Genomic DNA, 12648 nt, shown 5'->3' on the forward strand with positions numbered 1-12648 from the left:
TTAATCTGATTGCTAAGCTAGGGTCTTAATGTTGTTTTAAAATGCATTTTTAGATTAAAAAGATCAAAATAGAAATCAGAGCTGCTGTAAAGTTGAAGGCTTCTCGTCTTACCAAACTGCATATTTAATATTATTTCTCTAGTTTTACATGAGTTCAGATTTAAATGTGAGCTCAATGGTTGGACGTTCTTTCCAGAGAAGCTGCTTTAAAGGTCTGGACTTTCTTTTTATCCCCCAGCAGAAGTTATTTTCCAGGAGCCAGGAGCTTATTTCTGCCGAGACCACCAGGAGAGGTTCATGAGCATCTCATGCTGCTTGGTTTCATCTCCTGAATCTCGTCTGTCTGGTTACCTCTGTGCCCTTTTTGGTAGATCAGTTAACAGCAGAATGAAAAGCTGAGACTGTGTGTGTGTGTGTGTGTGTGTCAGGTTGTATAAATGCGTGTTCAGAACCGTGATTGAGGATTTTATCTTGCTAGCTCTTGAATAAATGATGATGTCCTCTCTCTGCTCCTTCTCATCTATTCTTAATGCTCTCTGTACTATAAAGTTCGGCCTCTGCTGCAGATCATATCCGCCTCTTTTTCATCACTTACCGTCCCACATCTTCTCCTCTGTGTCTTTTGTCTGCTGTCGTTCAGATAAAAAATTCTTTTACTGCTTGTATCTTTTCTCTCTCTGTCTCTCTCTCTCTCTCTCTCTCTCTCTGTGTGTCTCTCTTTCTCTCTCTCGCTGTCTCTCTCTCTGTGTCTCTCTTTCTCTCTCTCGCTGTCTCGTTTCTTTCTTTCTGCTTTCAGAAGAGTCTCCACTCCCAGGCTGGCACCTTAAAATCAGATAAATCCTTGTATCTAATTGAAAGTGTAGGTGTAGCTCCACCAGGGTTTTCATTTTAGATAAATTATAGTTTCTTTCTGTTTATATGCAGGAATGCTTTATGACAATATTAGAGTACCTCCGGGCCAAAAGTCTGGCTAAACAAAGTGTGGAAATCACAACATATAATCACATAAGTAAGCTTTCATTTAAAATTTTGCCAGACTGTAAACATGTTTATCCACCTTATTTATTTTCTACCTCGACTGGATCTAAGGTGCAACAGTCTGAGCAGAGATCCCCAGACCTCCATCTCCACCCACCTCTCTCTGGAGGACACTGAAGTATTCCCAAATCAGCCAAGAGAGATAATATATATAATATCAATATAAGAGATATAATCTCTTCAACGAGTCCTGCCCTGCCTAGAGGAAACTTTGGGCATTTCTAGAGGACCTCCTCACCAGATGTCGTAATCACCTCAGCTGGCTTCTTTCACTGTGGAAGAGCAGTGTCTCTACTCTTAAGCCCATCCCTGATAACCAAGCACCTCATTCTCCCCCCAAGGAAGCTCATTTTTGTTACTCCCCACAGCTTATGGCCGTAGGTGAGGGTTAGCTTTCAGCCCAGCTCTCCCCTCACCATGACATCAGTGCAGGTGCTGCCCCAGTTAATCCTAAAACAAGACCCTAAAAAGCTAAAACTCCACTTAAAGCAGCCACTCGCTCCCACACTGGAGAGGCCAACGCAGCTAGTCCCGCTATGGCTTCAGACCTGGAGATGTTGCTTCTTATCCCAGCTGTTACCATGTATTGAGTCAATTTTGGGGGTTTTGACCCTGTTTTGTAAATTCATTTTAGCTTTGCATACCTGTGACTGACAAAATGCAAAAAAACAAAAAAAATATGGGCATGTTTTGACATTTCAGCTGATAAAAGTAGAAATTTGACACTTTAATTGGTGTCAGAGAGTACGGTCATGTGTTATTAATCCTTAGAAATATTTTTGCACCTATTTTTAAGTTTTTAATGCAAATAAAGTTCTTTGGCATCCTGGCCTACAGTTTAGATCTTGTATCTAAACAAGCATAGGTTGAAATGATTGGTATATATATATCATGATAGTCAACATACTACATATCACATGTAGGAGTCCAAACCATAAAACTAAAATACTGGACACTAAAACTAAATAAAGAGTATAGTTTATTAAAAAGTCTTCAAATCGTTTGCTCCTTCTCAACCTGTTTTAAGCCTGCAGGAAGCATGCTCTTCTCTCTGTTAATGCAGTTTGAGTTTCTGTAGGTGGAGCTTTTTTCCTTCGTTCCTTCTCAGCAGCAGCAGGCTTTGCTCTCCAGACCTCGCCTCTAAACCGACTGGAAAGCTTCTAACCTCTGAAATGTACTTAACCCCTGTGTGAGCACAGTTTTTATGTCTGGATATTAGAGCAGATTTTATTAAGCTTTTTAATTTCAGTGCTGAATCTATTTTTTGACCAGTGACACGTCGATCAGAGCTTGTGTGTGTGTGTGTGTGTGTGTGTGTGTGTGTGTGTGTTATCTGAGCTTTGGGCAAGGCCAGCGGAAACGCACGGTATGCCTCTAACCTGACAAATCCCAAGCGTCTGTGTATCTGTTTGTGTGGTGACCATCCAGGCTGTTAATTTGATTGCGTAACGGGCTTAGAGGGTGCAGATTGTCTGGAATGGAATCCTGCTCGCTCAGTCCGTGATAGTTGCTGCCATGGAGAAGATTTACACACACACACGCAAGGACACACACATTTACATTGGACATATGAGGTGTTTTAGCTTATTCTTTTATCCACCGAGTCACGTGGCAAACAATGATGGAAAAATCTAAGGTCAAGAGGACTTTGGAGGAAAGAGGCGGTTCAAAACTCACAAACACAGAAAGAATGAGGATACACAACAACAGTGCAGTTGGTATTATTACTCAAGTCTCACTTGCATCTATTTTTATTAGCAGAGTTAATAAGGGGTATGCATGTGGTGCTGGAAATGTGGCATCACTTCTCTCTTGTCTCCTCTCTCTTCTCACACTTGCTGCCTATTGTCGGAGGAAAGTTTGTGGTTGAATTCCCCTTTTTTTCCAGACATATTTACTAAAAGAAAAGGAATTAAATAAATGTATCTGAAGTGTGTTTTTTGCTGAAGGTGAATCATCAGTTTTGTCCAAGAAGTCAGAACATTTCAGCTCTTTCCCATCCTGGGAAGGTTTGTCTGAAATCCGAACCGAACTGAGAGCCGCTCGACAGTCACATCGAAGTCATGTTTGATTTTCGTCTCTTTTGAAGCAAATGATTCAATATTTTTCACAAGTTGTCAGAATCACTTTTAATGTTACCGGGCCTGAGTAACGTGTGTGTGCATGCTGAAAACAAGTAGCTCTTTTGTCTTTTAAGCAGATTCCTGTAGATCTTAATCCAGGTCCTCAGAACCCACTGCCCTGCATGTTGTAGGTGTGTTCCTACTCTCACACCTAATTCAGATTAATGAACGTCTTCATCAAGTTCTTTGCAAGCCAGTTAACAGCCGTTTATTTACTTGACATTCAGGTGTGTTAGAATAATGTTACTTCTAAAATATGTGAGGCAGGAGGGTCCTGAAGACCAGGATTGAGAAACACTGCTGTATATGACTGTGGCTGAGACCTAATCAGAATCAGATCACAGCCTTTCTTACACAGTAATATTACAAAGTAGATAAAAGTAGAACAAAAAATACAGGTTTGATTTTAGATTATGTCCAAGCACTTTCCCAAAAAGGTTCTTAATGGCTTTTACAGCTTGAATGCAGGAAAAATGTTCATTCATGTGAGTGTCACTCAAAATCTAAGTACTCTGGCTTTATCTTAAAGCCACAGTTTCCACACTGTTTACATGCAAACTGGACTAACAAGAGAGAAGGAAGAGGCACAGACATTTGAATTTTAATTGATGAATCAGCAATTTGTTGAAAAATATTGAAGATAAGTGTGCAGAACACACACGTCTACACCAAAGCCATGCTAGAAATGTGAATAAACTGGCAAACAGCTCCCACGTGGTGGGGATACACTCGTGGCTACTTTAAAGGTACAGTGTGTAAGAATTGCCAGCATCTAGTGGTAGAGATGGGCAAAGGAATTACTTTAAATGCCAAGCACCGCTGTGAGTATGGTGGCCGTCAGTCACCAGGATTCCTCCAGACATGAACATGTTTTCATCTGTGAGAGGAGGTGCAGTGTCCATAAACATTAAGGACACCTGAGGCCTCAGATGCAGCAACGACTGCACTACAACTGTACCTGTTTATTCTCTTCTTCTATGGTTCCTTTAATGTGTTACTTATCTCAAACTGTGCTCTGGCATTTGTCTGATTAACTGGATAGCCTCACCTCATCTACAAAAGGCAGGATTAACTTCTGACTGCACTGCTTTGAAAATGGTGTTGAATGTCATGAAAAATGCAGACTCTGCACCCATCTGCATTAATTAAAATGGTTTCATGTTTTAACCTGAGATCTGGTGGAGCTTTGAGTTTAGGGGTGACTGCCACTGTTTGTGAAAACTCACATGTCCTGAAACCTGAACGATAGTCCCAGTCACACCTGATCAGTGGAATTCAATCAAATTAATGTATAAAAAACGTGAATAAAAAGATTTCCTTCAGTATCATGACAGCAGTGTTGTCCCAGAAGAGCCTTAAGTTCATAATTAACTCTGCTTTAACCTCTTTTTCTGTTAGTACTAAACGATCATTTTTGACACTGATCCCCATCAATAACTTTGAAAGTGTCCAGCAGAACTTCCTGCTTTTGCTGGAAACAACTTAAATAAAAACCTTGATAGTGAAACAAAAAGCATAAAGTGCTTTAGAAATTAAAATAAGCCTGCGCTGTGTGTTTTTCTGCCTGGACCACTTTGATTTTCGCCTCACTGGTGTGTGTGGAAACCAGTGCAGATGGAGAGAAGGTGACAACAGGTGGAGGTAATACAAGAAATGTCACACACGCTGTCGGCAGCCTGTAGCAGCATTGTGTACATTGTGTTTGAAAGAGTCGGGGGTGGTGACAGGTGGAGGATTTGGGCTGGGGAGCGTCTCCCACATTGTGTCTGCTGGAGTGTGTCCACCGGACTGCTGCAGTGGATTTTAGAGCTGTTTGTGGGTTTTTAGGATATTAATTTATGCTACCCTTTACTTCTTTATACAGTATACTGTTAAGGAAACAGGAAGTAGGTGCAGCAGGTTATTAATACAGATGCAAATATAAATGGAAAGACAGTATTTAAATCAAAAACAATAATGTTGTGATCCAGACTCTGAGGAGGATTCATCCATCCATCCATCAGACCTGTTGCCACTGATTTTCACTCTAGTTCTTGTGTCATTTGTTATCCCCTCAGCCTTTGTTTTCCTTCTTTGGCTTCTTGACAGCCACCATGGACATCGCTTCAACTGAAGTAAAGCTGCAGATACTGTTTATCTGCTGCAGATGGTCTTTTTGGGCCGAACACTCTTCTTTTGTCCACTTTCTTTAAACGTTTTAAAGACACTGTACACTGTGCTGAGATATGACATAATTTGTCTGTCAAACTTGGTTATCTGAGTATTTTTCACAGATGCAACTAAAGAAATGGAAACAAATGTGTATTTGACAGGTTGCCAGTAACAAATGCTTCTTTAGCTAGGTGCCTCTCTTATGCTGTACTGATTCATAGATCAGTATTAAGTGGCTTAAACTAAAAAGACGTCGCTCTGAAAAGGATCAGGTACAGTGAGTAGAAAGCTGATATCCAAAGCTTTGAAAGCTCCTCAGAAATCCTGGAGAACTATTTCTTGAACCTACTTTAAAAGATTACAAGAAAGTTGGGCTACTTAGGAGTAAAACAGAAAGAAACAAGGGCTGGATCAGCACTTCAGGTCGGTACTGCCACCATGTAAAGACTCCTGAAATGAAGTGTTAACAAATACTTAATAATATAACTTTAACAGCTCACAGTTGATTACACATTTCACACTTGTGTTTTTCCAGGAAGCTGTCTGGCTTGTAGGAGGCAGAGTGAGAGGGAATTAATGAATGAGTCCTATTTACAAGTCAGATTGTTCCTTTTTCACACATTCAGCTGACAGAACAGAGCTTGTATTATTATTGTTTTTAAGTGTATATTACATGTGGGTTTTTTTCTAAAACCCCGAATGAGTGTAAACATAGAAGGGTGAGTTCTTTTCGTCGTGGTGTCTGGTCATTGGTCAGAGTTATGTCAGCATGAGTGAACGGGGATCTCCAGGACACCTGGTGGAAACATGGGGTGGAAGGTTACAGCTGTGTGTGGGTGGGAAAGGGGACGCTTCCCGTCCCAATTTGGAATTACCCCCCGCCCCCCCTTCCCTTCCCATCGTCTGGGTATCCCTCACACCGACTCCCAGCCACACTCATTTGCCCCTTGCTGTCCTCCTCTTTCACTGCAACAACTCCAAGTTTTTTGTGATGACACACTGTTCAGCCGAGGCCAAGGCGGCATGCGTGTGCGCAGTCGGTGGCCTTGTCAGGGCTCTGAGGAGTCGCCTGAAGTCGCTCAGACGACTTCTGCTCATCGCCGGGTCTGACAGGAGCCGCCGACCACCGTCCTGGACCTTCAGAGGTGGCTGCTTGGAGAGACCTGAGATGGTAAATAAGAGAAATGTGGAGGCAGATTTAGGCTGCGGTGGACCAGCTCACCTCAGTGTGCCTGTGAGTAGTCATGAATGTATAAGTGCTGATGTGCATCCTTTCACAAATCTGCAGTGTAGCTTCTTGTCGGAGCTGGTTGGAATATGTCGGATTTTCCTGCCTCTGACAGCTTTGATGCCAGTGAGTTCGGCTCTCTTGTTGAGGAGGTGACGGTATTTGTTGTTAAGTTGTCACATTGAATTTCTGGCACCGCCTGTGCAGGTGCCAAGAAACATTTCCAAGGAGAGGTGGTTGACCCGTTTGGGCTGGATCTTTGCTCATCTCGGTAGCAGATTTAATTTATCTATGAAATCAGCCGATGATGTGGAGTTATTTTAAGAACCCAGATGGTGCACATGCAGAAATCCATCTTTTTATCTTGATTTTTATTTCTGTTTATCCTGAAAACCAAAAATTACACATAATAGAATCTGGGATTTACATAGAGGTCAAAGAGAAGTGGTTGACACAGGAAATGTTTTTATTCCGTCTAATGGGAATGTGGAAAGGATTATCTGCTTTCAGACATTTGGCAGTGTAGGCTACCGCGGAGTCAGGTTACCACCAGCCTTATCCTCTCATGCACTGACATGTCCTAACATCAGCCTCAAAGACCTTTGTTCCACACGGAGATATCAGGATAATCTGGATCTCTGTACAAAACATTAAGTACGTTTACTAAACCAAGTTTTGTCCTTGTGAAGGCAAATTTTTATTTGTTTTTTTTAGAACTGTGCTAATTAATTTAATGCTGGTTTGTTCAACATTTCTTGCATCATTTAGAAATGCATGCATTTGTTCTGTGGATTTTAAACAGAAAATTTACGTGTTTTTCCAATGACACACAAACAAACCTGTGTCTTTACACGGAGACCTGTGATGTGCTGAGTTTTCCGATGTGTGTTGTTGGTTCTGCAACCTTTAGAAACCCTTCCCACCATCTCTACAGGAAGCTTTCATGTGTGAACACAGCAAGAGTCCGTGGAGTCAGGATCATGTGAAATGTCAAAATACTGTACGTAGGTCTGTAGCATTAAGAGAAATCTTATAATATAATCGTAAAAATGGAGGTTTTTTGTTTCTATTAACACTGGCTGTGATCTTATTTCTGTTTTGAATTAAAAATGCCTACAGTTCACATCACATCACTGCATATTTTCCAGAGGTTTTTATGATCATGATGCAATATTATATCAAATCAATGGATAATTCAATGTTTGCATATATCATAAAATTTGACCATAATGTGACCATGTGATTGGATTTGGTTCAGGAGCCATCAATCAATACTAGACCATGTGACACTGATGCTGATTAAAACAATCACTTTCACATTAAATCACTAAAAGCAGCTAAAATATCAAAATATTAATTCATACCTGAACTTAGACACTTAAATGAAAAACAGTCCTTCTTCTTTTTAATAAAAATAGACTCTGCCACATTCTGTGTATTGAGTTCTAAAGAATAGATTTATATTTGTATATACATTATAACAGTATCTAATGTAAACTTCTATTTCTGGCCTGTTGTTATAACCGAGGTTGTACAGTTTAACTTCTTTAAAGTCACCCACCTTTGGATTTCCACATTTCCTCAATCAGATTAAAATAAGACATTTTGGTTTTTGGGATACAGAAAATAAAAAATGTGCATGTTCTTTCTTAAACATGTCTTTTAAAGGATCACTGTATGTTTGGATTGTTGGCTTGTTGGTCATTGAATTGTCGTATTGATGTAATATTAGTGGTTGAGATCAGTTTCCTAAAGCTAAAAGGTCAAAAGTTTGATTACCGTTGATCTAGAACTGGTGGTGGCATTTAAACGTAAAGTTATAGTAAGTTAAAGAAGATGTGCATTAGTCCTTCACTTTCTTAGGTTGACACAATTCCTTGTGTTCTTCATAAAATCTCTTAACATCATGACTTCGAAGAGTTAATCACTATTATTTTGTGACAATAAAGCGCCATTAAACACATCACTATGGTGATTGTCCCTAATTAGGGCTGCACGGTTTATTAGTGAGGATTTCATTTCAATTAGAGGGAATATTGTCCAACTAACTGGTGTAGAAGTGGAATGTAGCCTTTCATAATACGCCTGAGATCAGCACCATATATTATACTGTATGTACGTCTATCCTTCATTTTTCATCAGCGTTGTTTCATGCAGCACTTTCCAAAATATAACACTGCCCGTCAGAACATCAGATCGCCTGCTCAGGTCCCTTGTGTTCAGTCTAAATTAGGAATGTTACGATTACAAATGTTATTGGGCTTTTTTTGGTACGATTATTGCCAAAGAAATAATCACGATTTTATGATTATCACGATTATGACGCGTTAATCAATTTCCCAAAATTATAAATAAACACACCTTAAAGAGAAAGCACTTTGTGCTGCTGTTATGAATGGAAAGTGGGTTTTAAATAAAGTTTGATTTGATTGGATAGGTCCTTTTAAGTTTAATAAATAAAATTAACGTGTTAATTCAAAGAGAAAATTCTGTGGAATTAATCCTTTTTTCTTGGTGAAAGAATCAGATTTGTGGCATTTAGGCGACTTGTCACAGCGGTGAACAGAATCCACTAAAGCCACTTTATCCTCCTTATTCCTGAAGATTCTGATGTTTTTCAAGCCTTACATTTAGAATTTCATCATCAGGTGTCCCGAAACAAAGTTAATACTGCTGCTATTTTAAAGGCATAATCTCAGCGAGCAGCGCAGATTTTCGGTGCTAAAATCCACTTTATCCTCCTCATTTGTGGCTCATTTGACTCCAAACTTGATTTTGTTCCGTGCACTAGATCTTTGCATTGAAAACCACTTTATTTTTATTCATTCTGTTAGAGAGTAAAAGAAACAGAATACCATTCTGTACCGTGTGGTCCAGTACGGGTTGCGGGAAGCTGGAGCCTATCCCAGCATTAACAGGTGAGAGGCAGGTACACCTGGACAGGTCACCAGTCCATCACAGGCTTTCCCGTCTTTCAAATCAATAATTTGACTTTCAAACTCATCCTGCAGACTTGGAAAATAGATTTGAGCTCTGCAGATGAAGCAAGCTTAAAAAGTTCCTGCATATTACTCCTTTTTCTCTGCTGCCCTTTTTTCACTCGGTACGTTTCAAGTAGTTTTAATTTAATGTGAAAACAACTGAACACGCTGCCTCTGCAAGTCCTCATGTCTTCTGAAGTAGTCTCACTCACTTTACTTAATAAGCCGAGAGCTAGACACACACACACACCAGCTCGTGTTGATTCCCCCTGCCTGACCAGACGTTAACGAACGTGTGCAGAGTTTGTGTTAATTTAATATGATGACTGTAATGTGTCCGTGGGGAAGCTTTGCTGCAGAAGCGTTAACAACATCAAACTCTGATGGCGTGGCCTCTTAATTAGACCTGATGGCGGACAGATGTTAAGTGTAGCCGGGCTACTGAAACCTGTTTATGAGCGCTGCTGTTTGTTTTACTAGCCCAGCATGTCAGGGTGAATATTTCCACTGGATGAAGGAGAATTCCCGAAATCAGACTTTAGATTGGATTCACAAAGAAAAAAAAGTTGAACTGAAGGTTATTAAACAATGTTTTCTGGAATAACTCAGCAAGGTCTGACGAAATCTGATAAAGACTTTAGAAGTGATTATCTTAATGAAATAAATTTAATTTAAAAGAAAAAGAAAGAAGGTTGTGAGTCTAGTGCAGGGCTACTCAATTCGGTCCTACGAGGGCCGCAGTCCAGCAGGTTTTCCATGTATCCCTGCACCAACACACCTGAGTCAAATTAATGAGTCATTGTGTAGAACCTGATTGGCTGTTAGAGCCACCTAATTTGACTCAGGTGTGTTGGTGGAGGAATACATGGAAAACCTGCTGGATTGCAGCCCTCGTAGGACCGAATTGAGTAGCCCTGGTCTAGTGGCTTTGTTCTAAAGTTAAAGGAACAATCCATCAACTTCCACCTGCATGTCAGAGGAAACACTTCCGAATGAGAGGTAGCCATGATGCTCCGCGGACCGACAGGTGTGTGAAGTCTTCCTTCACACATGATATGACTTAAAACTGTCCATGTTTGTTTCATTCCTCAAGAACTTAAAGGTGTAGTATGTAACAAAACCAAAGACCAATTAAAAGCTGTTTTCATTTGTATGCAGTTACTTTACTAAAATAACTTTTTATTCTCTTAGAATGAGCTGTTTAAATCTACTTCCATGGCAGCTGCCATGTTTGTGCCAGTACTTTTTACCGTGGTGAGGAGAGACAAACCGCTCTGTGTATGAAGGGAGAACCTGTGAACTTTAAAACTCCAGCACCAGCTTTGTTTGATAGATGCTAGAGCGCCGTTTGTCTTAATAAGACGAAGACAGAAGACATGTGTTGAAGTAGACGTCGCTGCACCTGAGGCTTCTGGATCCACTCACAGATGAAAAAATGTTTGTCTGGAAGAATTTTGGCCACTGACAGGCACCATCCATTCATACGTCCATCTTTACAACTAGATGAGTGTAATAATTACTGACTGTAAGTTTTAAAAATGAGTGCTGGTATTCTGTTTCTTTTACTCTCTAACCAAACACTGGAGTGAGAGCTGCTGTCTCTTTCATCGGAGCGCAATCCGACATTTATGGACAGTCGTCCATACTTGGGACAATTTACACTTCTTCTTCTTTTGATTACCAACAATTGCACAACCTCAGAGACGTGCTCCGTGTGATTACAGCGGTATGAAATCAACACAAACTGATTAGATGTCCAGACGTCCACATCAAACATCTGCATGCACGGAAAAACCGATGGAGCCAAATCCACAGCGAATCTTTCCCGCTGGAGTTTTGAGTAGAACTCAAACGAACTGCGAGTTAATTATGTTCTTTACTCTGAATGTTTTCAAGAATGAATGATAAACATTTACAGCTTTTCATGTAAATGACTGTTTGGAACAAATCAAAAATAGATTATTCAGCTCATTGCAAGGCTGAAGCCTTCAATCCATCAAACTTTATTAACCCAGCATTGGTTGGTTGGTTACAAATGACTGAATGAATTTTAGACCAATTTACACAATTAAATGCAGATACATCAAGATTAAAAACAGATTAATGACAGTTTCATGACTAAATTAATTATGATGAACTGCATTAAAATAAATATGAATTAAAGACAAAGAATGAATAAAAAAAAAACTAGAAATGAATATAATGGATAGATGAAATAAAAAAATATATATATGAAAAATATTTTACCTCATGATTCCTGTTTTTCATTTGCAGCAAATCCCTTCTGGCCTTTGTTTATTTTATTGTTCTCAAACTGATTTATTTTATTTATATATTTGCTTTTATTTATTCTTATTGGCGTATTTATTTTATATGAATTATTTTTAATCTTTTAAATGTTAATAATTCATCTAATATTTAACTCAATTTTCTTTTATTCCAGTCGTTTTCTTTTTGTTTCTTCACCTGATTTTTTTTCTTGTATTTACTTTGTTTTTATAAAACTGTAAATAAATTCAGGTGTTTTCAGGTAAAGGAAACGTGTAAAGATATATATAAAATAATTATCATAAATCTTAAGAACTTCACGAGTCGTTATATAACAAGACTAAATAAAGAGGTTTGTAGTTTAAATCTTACAGGTTTTTTGTTCTGACAGGTCAGAGTATAAAAACCTGACAGAAGCCGAGCAGATGTTTCTGTTCTGCTCCGTGAAGCAGCTAAATCAGAGGAGTTGGTGGATCTTCATGCCTTCCTGGTATAAACTCTAGTTTCAGAGAAGAACTCTTTACAAAGAAAACCTGGTATCAATACTAACAGCTAGACGTAAAGACTTCAAAATAGGTTCATGTAAAAGATTTAAGCTTTTTTGCAGTTGATTATTTTTCTTGATATTTAGCAATAAATGAATTTGTAGAAGCTAAAACTAGTGGCTTATTTTTCTGAACCCTAGAAGATTTTAAAATTAAAGTTGAAGGATTAATAAGTAATATAAATACTCATCATCTTGTTCAGGAAGGACAGATTGAAGAGGGGGTAGGTTTCTATTTATTGGCCAGTCTAAATTAAATACTCTATCTGCTTCTGTGTGAGGACAAAGTAAATTTTCCTGGATGTGGGAGACAGA

General features: G+C 39.2%; 1 protein-coding gene across 3 annotated transcripts in view; it reads left to right on the plus strand.

Annotated features, from left to right (window-relative positions):
* The window catches only part of rps6ka3b (ribosomal protein S6 kinase, polypeptide 3b), a 68857-nt gene that overhangs the window by 28966 nt on the left and 27243 nt on the right, over window positions 1–12648 (plus strand). Inside the window, exon 1 of one of the 3 annotated variants that reach the window (XM_041967589.1) lies at window positions 6423–6546. The exons of 1 other annotated variant lie outside the window; for it this stretch is intronic. In XM_041967589.1, coding sequence (XP_041823523.1) covers window positions 6481–6546 — 66 coding nt within the window. In that variant the 5' untranslated portion in view covers window positions 6423–6480. Of the gene's footprint in view, window positions 1–6422; window positions 6547–12648 lie in introns of those variants that run through there. One more of the 3 variants, XM_041967588.1, reaches the window with a different exon arrangement.

Source organism: Melanotaenia boesemani, chromosome 18 (assembly GCF_017639745.1).
Source record: "Melanotaenia boesemani isolate fMelBoe1 chromosome 18, fMelBoe1.pri, whole genome shotgun sequence".
Lineage (NCBI taxonomy): Eukaryota > Metazoa > Chordata > Actinopteri > Atheriniformes > Melanotaeniidae > Melanotaenia > Melanotaenia boesemani.